Source organism: Primulina tabacum, chromosome 17, assembly GCF_025594145.1.
Source record: "Primulina tabacum isolate GXHZ01 chromosome 17, ASM2559414v2, whole genome shotgun sequence".
NCBI lineage: Eukaryota > Viridiplantae > Streptophyta > Magnoliopsida > Lamiales > Gesneriaceae > Primulina > Primulina tabacum.
The window spans coordinates 28251613-28266398 of NC_134566.1; the positions used below are offsets into that span (position 1 = coordinate 28251613).

At 33.1% G+C, this 14786-nt stretch overlaps 2 protein-coding genes across 2 annotated transcripts; both read right to left on the reverse strand.

Annotated features, from left to right (window-relative positions):
* Positions 1-588: 588 nt before the first annotated feature.
* On the reverse strand, positions 589-4170 carry LOC142531064 (uncharacterized). The gene is made up of 7 exons (XM_075637076.1): positions 3916-4170; positions 3748-3828; positions 3460-3636; positions 2152-2322; positions 1820-2032; positions 1637-1725; positions 589-1418 (listed from the first exon to the last, which is right to left on the reverse strand). The coding sequence occupies exons 1-7, from the start codon at positions 3998-4000 to the stop codon at positions 711-713; spliced, it is 1524 nt and encodes a 507-aa protein (XP_075493191.1). The 5' UTR covers positions 4001-4170; the 3' UTR covers positions 589-710.
* Positions 4171-7557: 3387 nt separating this feature from the next.
* Positions 7558-10107, reverse strand: LOC142531428 (homeobox-leucine zipper protein HAT5-like). The gene is made up of 3 exons (XM_075637538.1): positions 9624-10107; positions 9160-9533; positions 7558-8167 (listed from the first exon to the last, which is right to left on the reverse strand). The coding sequence occupies exons 1-3, from the start codon at positions 9703-9705 to the stop codon at positions 7793-7795; spliced, it is 831 nt and encodes a 276-aa protein (XP_075493653.1). The 5' UTR covers positions 9706-10107; the 3' UTR covers positions 7558-7792.
* Positions 10108-14786: the final 4679 nt, after the last annotated feature.

The window sequence follows — 14786 nt, forward strand, 5'->3', positions numbered from 1 at the left end:
CGATCACACAGATCTTTGTTCGTGAGACGGGTCAATCATGTGTATATTTGCAATAAAAAGTAATACTTTTGATATAAAAAATAATATTTTTTCACGAGTGAACTAAATATAATATATGTTCATAAAATTGACATGTTATTAGTATTAATTATACTTGACCAAAACAATAAAGAAATCATTATCTATTTTCGAAAATAAAATTTGAAAATTGTTTAGGCCGATATATACTTGGGGGTTGATTTAATTATTGATTTAGGAAATATCAAACAACAAAAAACAACCCAATTTCAATTTTAGTTGGGATATAAAAATGGATCGGGTTTTTTTTAATGGATACTCGATTTTTGAAATATTGGTTATCATTTTGCTTTATACCTTCCCTTCGTTTTTTTAAAATTTATTTGCTTTGTAGGCGAACATCAATATCAAATAAACAACATACGACATGATTAGTGGCGTTTGACTAAAAAAATGATGAAAATCAAGCATTGACAAGTTATAAGATTAAAATCCAAAACAATAAAAACTACAATATTAAAATCATAATTTTTCCAACTATAATCAACTTGGATAATTTTATTTTTTAAATTTTTGTCATATTATAGCAAAAGAGGCATTTAGTATCCCAGAACATTTTTCATCAGTGAATCAAACATCATACATTGTATTTATACATTAAATCCTACGAAATATTTTTAATATGTGAAACATTAGTAGCCGTAGGAGGAATAACTCATGCAGTTGTATCTTGATCTGATATTCTGACTATTGTAACTTGATGGTTCTCCATAGTCAACAGCCTTTATCACCATTGCCTCGCGTCGTCCAATCTGTTCTTGTACGGCTCCGAATACTATCTCATTTGTCTCGCAGTTTTCATGCTCGTAATAAGTTTGGGGGATCGACATGTTATGTTTCTGATGATACTGGTGATGCTGCAGTTGCTGCATTTGATATGGTGGTTGCTGGCGGAAATCCCCGTTCCATCCATCGTGATGATAAGATTTGCTTTGCCTGAATTGTTGCCGAGCCTTTTCTGTGTCCCTAGTCATGAATGGGTAGCTTTTACGTGGTGTTGGATCTCTCGTCTCAATTGGTGGGGGCTCATCTTCTTGTGGGATCACGAAGCTTTCTTGCAAAGGCCAGGCGTTCCCATGTTTTGAAGGATGCCAATGCTGGTACTGTTGCTGCATAGGGTGATAGGAAGGCTTTCTTCTGATACCAGAAAATAATCCGCCAAAGATTTCAAAGAAAGACGAGCCCGTGTTGGCAATTAGTCTTCCTAATGAAGTGAACAAGCCCTCATCTTGTTGTTCGTATTTGTTGTCTTCCGATGGAATCAACGGAGGCCGAATGGACTTAGGAGGGGGCCTCTGATATGGAGCTGGCGGCATGTCTCTTACACAAGCCTTTGGATCCTTAAATAAAAATGATTGGGAAAGAGAGAGAATGGAATATCACTATATTATCAGAGTTGTAAAGAAATAAAATGGTTCTAATAATATTTAAATCACTTTCAAAATTATCGAACTCGAGCTGAACTTGAACATGTCTGGAGATACTGAGAGATATGTAAGACACTATCTATACAAAACCTACCACTTACATGTCATAGAGTACAAGTCCTACTACTTACATCGTCATGTGAAAGCATTGTGGAAATCCTACGTTGTAACAAGGCCAACATGTAACCAAAGAAAACAGCCGCCGCAAGCACGGCTATGCCTGTAAAGATACACGCGTAATCATATCACAACATTTGATAAGCCCCGAAGAAACACAATATGAAGGAGATGATATAAATAGAAATTCCTTTCACCTAAATTTAGATTGTCTTCATACTGGGAAGAACAATCGTCTTCATGGAGCTGGATCTCTCGGATCGCTTGATTCCCTCTGTCTATTACCATAAGGGAGCAGCTACTTCCTACATAGACCAAATCAAAATCATTCGAAAACTTGGCATCTTCACTTGGTCCATCAATGTGCCCTCCTCCTCGGCTCAATTTCCCACCAGCAATTGTAACGACTCCTGCAAAAGATAACATTTAAGTTCACACGAAATTCATGTGCCAAAGAATATTTAGAGCATTTATTTGGCTAATACTCTTGATAACGGGATTACGGAGAATTGGCGCTAAAGTAATTCACCTGTGTCACTAATTTTGCGAATCGCCATGTTCATAGTATCTGCAACATATATATTCCCAGAGTCGTCCACTGTAAGCCCTTTTGGATGGTACATTCTTGCTTCCCTTAGCTTCCCATCTACATGGCCCGTGTAACCTTCCGGCGATCCGATAAGCAGCTTAGGTCTACTATCTGCAGCTCAAACATTTTTCTTGATGTGAAATTACATGGCACAGATTACTGATCTTGTTTCTTTTCCGAAGTTACCTCGTCTTTTTTCCTTTTATGTACAGTATTTGTAAAGGGCTAAAGGTTTAACCAAAGCTTAAAATTATGCACTTTGCCATCATTCTATCCCCTTTAACCCTGAATATTTCTTGACATCATAAAACAATATCCCGGTGATATATTGTAAAGTTTTTTTCGCAGGAAATGACCCGAAAATAATAACATACAGTCGGACAATCATTAAAAAAATACACTCCCTAATCTGTTCGTACTAAATATAAAAAGAATTTGGCTTACATTTGAAGTTTGCGAACTTTACAAAAGTATGGCAGAGACTGAGGAACTTTTCTCTGTGACTTGGGCAAAACAATAAGCTTTGCACAGGTAAAGCTAAAACCCATTAAAATTGGAATCTAAAAGGGAATAAAGCAGTTGAGTAGCCCACCATGAAGGAACTTGGTCATAGAAGAAAAGTATCAGAAACTAAAAAAATTTCTAGAGAAGAATCAAATCCCCACACAAAAAGATCTACTGTGCTCGAAAACGAAATGCCGTGCATCCTCTGGTGCAAGATCAAACACCGGACCAGCGGCGACACTAACTTCATGTTTTGGGAAAGTAAAGCCATTAACATGGTTGAACCTAGGAAATTCCTCCAGTTCCTCTGGGCCGAAATACATTTTTTCATACAATCTAATTGTAAGAAATCAAAATTTATAATCAAGGTGGGGCCTGGGGGCTAACACCCCCCCGCCTCATCAACCAGCCCGAACCTGGTAATAAAATTCTAAGAAAATAAGGATAAAGCTGAACCAGTGACTGGCCAATATTTTCATTTAAGGAGAAATGTTGGTGTCTTTTTTTGTCCTAAGTACTCGTAAAAGATATCAGATATTAGGAGTAATCTCCAAGGAAAGAATTCCATTAAAAATCAAAAGTGAAAAAACAAACAAAACCTGTTAGTTCAACTTCATGTCATATAGTTTCAAAGATCAAAACTTTATAGCAAATGTAGCTTAAATTAAACAACTTCTTCCAAATTTTCAACATAGAATCCAACTATTATATCAAATCAAATGAACGAAAAGAAGAGCAACTCACATCTAGATAAAGGAGCTGAGATCTTGTAAACATTGCTATTTTCAGAGTCCAGAACCAGAAGCTCCCCAAATGCCGACACCGCCACCGAATGTGGTTCGATCCCAAGCTTACTTCCATCGAACACAGTCTCGACAACATACCCACTTTCGAATTTCATCATAGAACGACTCGAAACGGCTGAAATCACAAAACCCATTAACCGATTGACACCAAAATAAAAAAAAACCAACAGAAAAAGGTTGAAAAAGGTAATCTTGAAACATGGGTTTCATTACACGATCTGTGTACCTGTCTTAGTGGTCGATTTTAGTGACCACAGCCACTTGAAGACGGCGGAAGCAAGATTTGTGACAACCCCACCTACGATTTCTGCAACAATGCGTGTAAAGTAAGATTCAAGAAAGAAACAGAAACCAAGCTAGAAAATGCGCTTGTACGAGGATGTTTGGTACTGACTTGTAGCAGGTGATGCAGAAGCTGAAGAACACCCGACAAGAAGAGTCACGAGAATGGCTACAAGAATTATCAAATTCTTGCACATTGTTGATGGTCTTCACCAAAAAGGAACAGAGAATTCAAGAATTTACCTGTCTAAGCTCAACATTGTGTGCGTGAGTGAATTGAAGGATAGAGCAGAGCGTAATGTATGGAATTTCCTAACAATTAAATGCCAAGTTATCCTTTTCTAGTGGCAAATAACCATCACACTTTTCACAAGCAATAAATAAGTGTAACAGCTTGAGGCGACTATTTTAGCTTGTGGCACACACATAAAATGATGATTATTACGAATCATGACGATGATTATTAATTGATAAATTTTAATTCATAAAACTTTGTTATAAATTTAAGTTATTATTTAGATAATTATAATAAAATTATATTATATATGTAATTTGTAGATATAATATTTGAATTTTTTTAGTAGATTAAATATTGACAAAAACTTGTGTGAGACGGTCTCACGGGTCGTATTTTGTGAGAGAGATCTCTTATTTGGGTCATCCATGAAAAATTATAAATTTTTATGCTAAGAATATTACTTTTTATTGTGAATATCGGTAGGGTTGACCCGTCTCACAGATCAAGATTCGTGGGACCGTCTCATAAGAAACCTACTTTTTTTCTTTCTTTTTGAAAAGAAATTTCATTAATCATGCAACGAGTTACAATAATCAACCAAATGTTCAATCAAACAAGGTGGTGTTTAAAAAAAAAACAGAAGGACTAGCATAAAAATGAGCAGCTTTTGCAAGAGCATCTGCTGCAACATTTGCTTGTCTATAAGCAAACTGAACCGAGAATGAGGTTCCTTGATTCAATAGACTCCTGCATTGGTGCACAAGAGATCCAAACTCCGTAGCATCATCATCGATAGATTTGATAGCATCCACAACCATTTTTGCATCAAGTTCGAAGATCACATTTGACAGGTTCATCTCTTTAATCTAGGTTATAACATGTAATAGAGCAAGAGCTTCACATTTCTTCACAATTGGGTTTCCCGGGCCGTGTTGCACTCGACATGCCATCAGTTCTCCATTTTAATCTCGCAAGACACAGCTGAGGCCAAACGTTTTATTGTTTGTAAAGATGGATGCATCCGTGTTGCATTTCAGGAAGTGAGGGGGAGGTTTGTGCCATTTTTTACACACTGGTTCAGCCCTTTGTAAATTTGTATGAAATAGAGGCCCTCTTTCCTTTGCTTGTAGCCAATCATACATTATCTATCTAAATGAATAGTGTATTTTAGTACAAACTAATCTATGTCACAAAATCAGATCAATACGAATATCAACTTTTATTTATTTATTAAAAACTATATGTAAATTTTACATGTAGCAAAGTCATTTTCATCCATTTCATTTATGATGTATCAAAAGAGTCCTCCAAAATAAGAACTGCTTTGATTCCAAATAAGAGCCTCCAAAAATATAATAATTTTATTCAGATCATAAGCACCCAATTTTTAGCACGTGCCCATTTTGTTTGTTAGATTATATATTTTTTTTAAAAAAAAGTCTAAAACACTAGGTTGATAAACTATTTTTCATACATGAAAAATAAAGAATATCAAAATAATTTTAGGCTCAAATAATAGGTATGAAAAAATATAATTATTTTTCAAAAAAAAAAAAAAAAAAAAAACTACTGAAGAGATGTTGTTTTGGCAGTGAAAGTGAAGGGATCTGTGTGACAAAGGAAAGGGATTAAAGAAGGAAAGATGGGACATTGATTTTAGTACTCCTTACTAAAATATTTAAAGCAGAGAACAGATGTCTGCTTTCTTTGTCTCCATAGCAGTAAACAAACATCACAAATACCAAAACAAATGGGCAACCCGAGAAATTTAATGTAACTGTCGAAAGTAACTGGAATTTCACACAAAGGCTTGCTGTGGAGATATCAGCCAGCCAAACAGGCTTTATTTGGTAATGATAATGATTTCAGTGTACTTGGAGTCAAAGCAGGTTTAATATACTCTTGTTTAATGTTACTGAGAAATGAAAATCGAATACAATTATATATATTAGAAGGTAAAAATTTGTGTGAGACGGTCTCACGGGTCATATTTTGTGAGACAGATCTCTTATTTGGGTCATCCATGAAAAAATATTACTTTTTCTGCTAAGAGTATTACTTTTTAATATGAATATCGGTAGGGTTGATCTGTCTCACATATAAAATTCGTAAGACCATCTCACGTGAGACAGTCTCAAAAAAGAAGGTATTTGTGAATTTTTTGAACCAACATTTAAATAAAAAGGCTTTCAAATGAATAGAAGGATATATATATATCGATTCAAAGTTAACACTATAAGGCATTTGTTTAGATTTGTGAAATGGTCTTAAATTAAATATTAATTTCATTGTATTTATTTCAATATATTTGGATTCATGGATTAAATTTTATTTTATTTGAAATTCAAATTTTAAATACCTTCCTTAAATATAAGGGATTTTTTTTTTTTGTCTTATACGTTTGATTTTTTGCGATTTTCGTTTTCAATGATGTCAAATTTCAGTATTAGGATGTCATTTTTTTTTTTTTGCCAAGCAACAATGTAAGGGCTATATATCATCCATCTCAGTATGTTTTCATTGTGAGATCATAGGTTAGCTTTCCATGGATTTTCGTAGTGAAAGTTTATATAGTATAATAATTTTTGTCCATTTGTATATAAACTCCGCTGTAAGTCTCGACTTATCTGCTGTTTAATAAATGTTCTATTTCTCTCGAGAAAAATAAACCAAATGGTCGTGTCGTTGAAACGGGGATTAAATCATGATTCTCCGATCCAGTTGGGAAATGGCCATGCCAGCGATTTTCCTGCATTAATTCGCAAATCCTGTAGTGAAATTGAGACTGCTCAACCTCATAAGCTAATTTGCGCGTAAAGTTTCCTCGAATAAAATTTAAAATCATATCGTATGCATGATTCATTTGCATGAAATATATAAAAATGTGAAAAACAAAAAGATCGATTGCTAAATTAAATGAAATTATGGAAATATTATTGTAATACCAGTAGAGTTTTGAATGTGCACATGCAATAAACTCTAATATAAATTTGAATATTTATGTGAAAACAACTAGTTTGATGTTTAATGCTTGTGGGGGTGTTCATCTGAAGTTAAATTTTAAATAATTTATTAGTTCTCAGAAATCTGAGAAGTTGTTTTGAAAGAAGTTGCAAGGTAAATTTTTGAAATTAAGAAATTAAAATAAAATAACACAATGGACTTATAAGATATTGATATATTCGGTATATTATAAGATTTTATCATCATAATTACCCAAAAAATCTGACACAATGAAAATAATACAAATTTTAGTTTTTGGATGTATGCATGTATTTGATTTTTTTTGGTAAATTTAGAAGTTTGTAACAATAGTACGATTAAAATATTTGAAATTGTACAGTAGCTCAAAAATTACAATTTGATTGTTTTTCTACTAGGGACAATTATTGTTTTTCAGTTATCTCTAAGTTATTGTGATTCTTACAGTTAATGTGAATCTAATACGTGATATTATATATTATATTAATTATATGATCGAACACTTGTTACGTTACCAAAAGATATATACGATGATAATAATAATTAATATTTACCTAAAATACATGTAACTATTGAAAAGTAGAATGACAGTAATTTAAGGGTAAAACAAAGGCTTATATATTATTTCTCAGAGAGACAATACCTATGTCAAATACCCCCTTATATTATAGGATAGAACAGATACAAATTACTTCAATTCATATTTCCATAGCCTTATGCTAATTATTTTATTAACTATTCAGATTATATATAATGCCCATATTCTAACTTAATTACTCCAGATAAACCAGCCGATCGGCTCCCCATCCCCATCTTCTTGGTGGTGGTGGTGCTGCTCCGCCGCGGGGAAAACGTATTCGAAATAGCTGCCGCCATTTTCGCTGACATCGTCCTCCTCAGCAGCCACCACGCAATCGGGATACTGACTGCTAGGGAAGTAGGAGTCACCGCTGTCTAGCAGCTGAGGTCCGTCATCGTCCACCACAGCGCTGCCATCGCTGCCGATGCTTTGCCGGTCTTCCACCTTCATAGTAAGCTGGAGACACGGTGGCTCCTCTGTCGGGACTGGATTCGATGCATGATGTCCCGGCGATTCTCCGGTGGGCTGTTCTTTGGCTTTTACCTTCTCCATCAAGGAAAGAACCTGTATATTTGGAGGATTGTAGCTTTGTCATGGACATGCATTTTAACTTAATTGACTACACACATGTAAAACAATTGAAGTGAAACAAAATGTCAACTAAAACCGATAACTTGTAGTTCATTTGACATTAAAGTTTCAGGTTCGAAACTCAACTATAACAATCACATCCGATCCTATAACCCATTTGATCCCAATCAATTTTTTTTTTTAATATTGAATTTAAGAAAAATAATCTGTCGAATTCTCGTGACTAAGAAGGTATATTTGCTTTTTAAGAGAATTGAAATTTCGTCTTTTTATATATAAATTAGTGGGGGCAGGATCGATGCTATTTTAATCCATGAAAGAATAAAATCTCAGGGATGAGTCGATCTCGAAGAAAGGCATCTTATTCTTTGGACTCAGCCAAACATGTCCTTGTCAGGACTCTAATATATAGCTATTTATGTAATTTTGGTGAAAGACTATAAAATTTAGTGACAAATATTAAAATTATATATTCTTAGAATAAATTAAATAAATGAAATTTATTTCATTTGATGGTGACCACTTACTATGACTTACGACAGCAAATTAGCATGTCCAGCCTTCCTATCATTTTTTATACTTTGGGTAGAGAATTACAGTTTGATCTCTAATTCAATATCTTTTCTTCTGGATCAAAAATATTATCAGTAAATCATATTCAAATCATGGTTTGATGTAATTTTTTCTAAAAATTTTCTAACCTTTTTTTAAAAAAATTTCTTACATGTCGAGGACCATCGCGAACCCTAACAAATAGGATCCGCAATAGTATCCACGATCATTTCGACAAACCATGAACCATAAATGATCTCTTAGTGATAATACTAAATATCAAAATTTACGTGAGACGAGTTGACTCAATTTATATTTATAAAAATAATAATATTTTTGCAGATTTATAAAATTGATCATATTCAGTTTGAAATGAAACTAAAGCTAGAAAAGATGAGATTCAACAAATTTACCTCAGCTTTGAGTTTGTCATTTTCCTTGATAATGGATTCATAATTGGAGACGAGTGAATCGTAGGAGGATTTGAGCTGATCGAAATCCCTCTCAAGTTGTTTGGTCTTCCACCGCGCGCGGCGGTTCTGGAACCAAACCGCCACCTGCCGGGGCTGCAATCCCAGCTTCTTCGCCAGCTGAGTCTTCCGCTCCGGCTCCAGTTTGTTCTCAACCTCGAAGCTCTTCTCCAGCGAGTGCACCTGCTCAGGAGTCAGCCGGCGCTTCTTCTCCGGCAACTGCTCATCGTAATATTCTTCGTCATAAAGCTCCTCTGCCGTGCTGAAAAATGGCCGCCTCCTCGAGGTTTCCTCCATGTTCATCACTGATCTTCCTCCTAGTATGGATCGAAAACTAGTGTAAACACGCGCGAAAGGGTAACATAACATGGGAATCAAGAGGAGAAAACTTATGATTGAATTTGTACCTCGGAAAAAGGAGTCACCGTTTCCAAGAAAAAGCATGTTGTCGTTGCACGAGGGGTCAAAGAAAATACGACCAGATTCCATTTTCTTTCTCAGATCTCCGGCGATCTAACACAACGTCGTCCTGCTCAATATAATCACACACACACACACACACAAAGTTTCCCGGAGAGAATTTAAGATATATATATATATGATAGATTTATATTCGGAGATTTGGAGAGTATTATTTCGAATATGTTAGAATAACATTAGTTTGTGGCGGAAGAAGCTGGTGCTCCACAGTAACCTCGCCGGAGTCTCCAACAGGCAGATGCAAAATCCCATCATGCGAAGCACAAATTTTCCCAGATCCGTCGGGGAGAAGTACCGATATTGGATTACGATCAACGGCGGAGGAAATGAATCCGAACCAGAGATTCCGGAGAGGGGTAATTTGGTATTATATTCTCTCTCACTTTGTCTCTTTGGTGCTAAAGTTCTATGGGATGAGGCTGCGGAGTTTTATACTGGTTTTTATGTCGTAAAATTACTATTTTAGGCAAGTAGACTTTGGGGTATGGTGTGTTGTAGTGTAATGATTGGTGAGGGCTTGATTGGAAATTCAGGGGTAGATCATGGGTTTGGTTAAGTGAGGTTGACTAACTTGCGCCAGGGTGTGTGAGGGGGGGAGGGAAGTGCTTACGTGGATAGGATCCGGACCGTTGGAAAATATCAGTGAAATGCATAATGTGACAGCGCCAGATCAGTATTGAGAGAAAAATTCTCAAAAGTGTTGCCATGCTCTGCTGTCGGGGAACTGTCGGTCGCCATTTAAGTTCCACCACATCCATTATCGATTCGCACAATCACCATTTTTTCTTTCTTAAAAAAACAGTAAATATATATTTGTTTAATAAATATTTATATTTCACCACTAAAAATATCTATGTTTGCATGTTTTCAGCTCGGTTCGTTTACTATTACAAACATATTCGTTTATATGATTCGCAAGCTCAAGTACGAGTTTGGTTCGTCTATCTGGTTCGAGTTTGGTTTGACTTCATATCCGTGAATATGATCGTCTACATGGCTCATGAGCTCAAGATCGACCTATTTGTTGAGTTGATAATTAAAAATATTAGTATTGATATATTCAGAAGAATTTGATTATTTGAACAACCAAAGACCTTGTTATAGAAAGATAAGTTATAGCACTCAGTCACAATTGTATTTTTAATTTAATTTTTAGATTATTATATTAAAATGTTCTTTAAGACACAATAAATAAAATAATATAACATAAATAAACCTAGTTTACCCTTTATTTCCTCCAAAATTTACATCACTACCTAATATATACGATGAATAAATTTAAATTATACTAAAATATTATAAAAAAAACTAGTATAATCATTAAATAAAACTAAAAAAAACATATCAACAAATTCATTTAAAAGGACTGAACATATTAAATTAATATGAACTTGCAGTACTAAGTAGATTGAAAATTTGAATAAAATTGTATATATTATGCCAAAACATTATTTAAAAACTAGAGTAATATAAATAAAATATGATCCAAATCTTACAATGACATTGCATCATTCATATATCTAAAAAAAATTAATTAAATAATTATGATAATCAAGAGGATTTATAGCATCATAATATAATTTATAGGATTAGATTAATAAATTAGGATTATCATTATTCAAATAAATTGTAACACTAAATCTTAGTATGAATTTTGAACCATAATTTACAATTGATTAATTTTGTACAAGTAAGATATTTTAGAATATAATATTTTAAATTGAATATAATAAATTTGTATTGATAAAAAAATAAAAATAAAAACCTAATAAATTTGTATTTTGGGATGTTCAATGATGTACATGGTTTATGTTTTTTTTTTTTTTAATTTTTAATTTTGTTTATTTGTGAATGAATTTACTACATTCTAGCTGTCTTGGTTTAGAATTAATTTATAGATATACATTCTATTGTATGATCGATCTCAATTCTATTTGTAATGAACTCGAATCAAGCTCAAATCCAAGTTCAATTATATGCTTAATGGGCTCGAAAACAAGTTTTCTTAACGAGTCGAGCCCGAACCAAACTCGTTAAACATGATAAACTAGCTATTAATTAATCGAGATCGAGCTATTCACGAGCTTAGTAATTTCAAAATGAGCTGAGCTCGAACTTCATGATAAAAACTCGAATCGAGCTCAAACTCATCTCGAACCTATATATAACTTAAACGAGTCAGCTCAACTTCGATGCCATTCAGCTCGATTCAATCCATTTACATCCACGTTCGTAGATGAGCACGGAAGGACATAGATTTATCATAACTCATAAATAGGAATATAGAAACTCGATTGGATCCGATTCATAATTGTTTTCCAAGAGTTTCCGTTGCAAACATTTGACCAGTGATTTGATTTGGGGGATAATATATAAAATAATACCTTACCACTCCATGGAGGAAGCATTAACTTTGGGTTGTTAAAAGTTGCGACCAATTAACTTTGGGTGATTGTTTAATTTAATATAAAGTATTTTGTAGTGAGTGCATGGCACTGTTCCTACATTGTCTTGAAACATGAAGATTCATCATCATCCAGCACTAGCAGAGTTGCACCATGGGAATCCATCTTTCTAGCTTTTTGTGGTGCTTTGAAATGGATGAACATAAAAAAATAAATAAGACTACGAATTTTGAGTGGAAATTAACAGTACCAAGTTGCCAAATTGTACGTGAAAACTACAATAAATGTAAATTTTCCGTCTTTTCATTTCAACTCTTTGAACTTGCGAAATCGAAAATATATAATAGTTTCTATATCCAATTTGAGTCCATTCATGTTGTTAGAGTTGGAAATTTGAATCAAATTTAGAGTTTGAATCTAAATTATTTCTCATTAATATGAGAGTATTTTTTGCCTCTCCACATACTTGAGTTAATTATGACTCCTAATTGTAGAAATGTCTTTTGACTTTCCACGTTCTTGAGTTGATTGGAGACTTTTGGTTTTTCATATTCTTGAGTTAATTAATCTTGCATGACTCTTGGTCAATAGTGTGTTCATTTTCTCATTTCAAATACATGAAAATCTAATCTCTTTCAAACACTCTCATGCATTTCATGTTGTTAACTTTTTATTTGTCATCCGCTAAATTTTGGTGATAAAGCGAAGGTACGTTTTCAGTTTGCCGTAGTAGTGCCTCGCGCTAAGTCACTGCTGGTTGTTCTGTTGTATCTTAAGAAACAGACATCCAAGACGATCATCGAAGCATATACATGAGGTGACGAATCTGTTTTAAGGACACTGTACAGGCCTTGGTTTTGTTTACTTTAAGCTTTGCACTATTGTGTTTTCTTCACCATTTAGTTCACTGATTTTTATAAAGTTTATTGTATTTTATCGTTCGAATTCATAATTTAGTGAGTGCCTCGATTTGAATGTTTTGTACCTAAATTTATAAATGAATGCTACACTAACAAATTGTTGTTCTAAATACGTACTCGAAAATCGTACTCAATTTGTACCAATTGATATCGGTAATTCGTGAATCAATACCTAAATCTGAAATTTTTTGTACACAAATTTGTAAAATGAGTGCTAAAAATGTTGTTTTTTTTGTACCCAAAATCGTCTCAAGTGTTGCCGAGACAAGAAAAATCATCAAAGTAATAGAAGATTAAAGAAGAACACAATTCTTATTTAAAGAACATTCACACAATTTTAGACTCTGTTTCGACAAATACTTATAAAACATTTTTATAAAAGTGTCCTTACAAATTTTTATAAAATGTTTTCAAAATGGTTTTAAGACTCTATATAAGTTTGAATAATTATTCTACAAAAACTTTTTTACATTTAAAAAATGATATGTTTTGATTTTCATCATTGTTTTCGTGTCTAAAAATATTTTAAAAAAAACATATTTAAGTTGTTTAAAAACTATACTTGGAGAAGATTTTTTTTAAAAAAATTCAAAAACATTTTACAAATTTTTATCTAAATATTTTATGTATTTTTAACTTATGAAACACTACAAACGCTTTTAAAATATTTACACAAACGGAATCTTAGTGTCGATTTAGTTGAAGATTCAACCTATATATCGTTACATTGGAGAGAGATGCTTATTAATTAGGAGTAGGTCTCTTGTGAGACGGTCTCACGAATATTTATCTGTGAGACGGGTCAATCCTACCGATATTTACGGTAAAAAGTAATACTCTTAGCATAAAAAGTAATATTTTTTCATGGATAACCCAAATAAGATATATGTCTCACAAAATACGACCCATGAGACCGTCTCACACAAGTTTTTGTCATTAATTAGAGCAATCGAGTGAAAATTTGTATTAGAATTTGTCTAATGGATTCTTTGGATTTGATATTAGAATTGTAGCCTGATATAGAATAAAATCGGTATTTTCATCCAGGCCATTGTATAAACTTCATATGCATATGATGATTTACTTTCGATTGTATAATAATATTTTTTTAAAAAAAAACTTGTAGTCAAATTATATATATATATATATATATATATATATATATATATATATAATTTTGTTACGTTGTTTATCAATCATGCTGACATCAGTGTTCAACATTGTGGTGGTCGTGCTCCCGTGATAAATAATATCAAAATTTTAATTTAAAATCCAAATAAGTTAGAAATACTATTAGGCTTTCAAATCGATTTTTAGTAAAAAAAAATTATTAAAATGATCTTTTTTAAAAATAGTGAAATTTTATTTAATGCATTTTAAAATATTTTAATGTTTTCAACCCATTCGATCCAGTATTTGGGGAAATATCCCATTAACTCAAAACGACCCAAACATACATTTGGGTAGTTTTGTTGGGGGGGAAAAAGTAATATTTCTTAAATTAAAATCACTACTTTAGAACGAAGAGGACAAAAAAATTGTTCTTTGGTTGGAATAATTAAAATGTTGCTAATCCCACTACTGCCTTGTCCATGGGGTAAGACTCCTGCGGACCATATCGGTCACACGTGCAATATATTTCAATTTAATATTTTTTCCCCTCCAATTTGGATTGCTTGCTTGGATTTTATATTAAAATTTTAGATAAGCTTGTATGATTTGTAAATTTTATTCATTTTTTTAAAATATTTTAGCTATCTATGTT

What these genes read in the sequence shown, in the direction of transcription:
- LOC142531064 (XM_075637076.1), bottom strand. Translation starts at nt 4,000, where the DNA reads ATGTGCAAGAATTTGATAATTCTTGTAGCCATTCTCGTGACTCTTCTT. An exon ending in TTCTGCATCACCTGCTACAA is followed by an intron (nt 3,829 to 3,915) that starts GTCAGTACCAAA and finishes GCATTGTTGCAG; the next exon opens with AAATCGTAGGTGGGGTTGTC. An exon ending in AAAATCGACCACTAAGACAG is followed by an intron (nt 3,637 to 3,747) that starts GTACACAGATCG and finishes TTGTGATTTCAG; the next exon opens with CCGTTTCGAGTCGTTCTATG.
- LOC142531428 (XM_075637538.1), bottom strand. Translation starts at nt 9,705, where the DNA reads ATGGAATCTGGTCGTATTTTCTTTGACCCCTCGTGCAACGACAACATG. An exon ending in CGGTGACTCCTTTTTCCGAG is followed by an intron (nt 9,534 to 9,623) that starts GTACAAATTCAA and finishes GATCCATACTAG; the next exon opens with GAGGAAGATCAGTGATGAAC. An exon ending in ATGACAAACTCAAAGCTGAG is followed by an intron (nt 8,168 to 9,159) that starts GTAAATTTGTTG and finishes CCAAATATACAG; the next exon opens with GTTCTTTCCTTGATGGAGAA.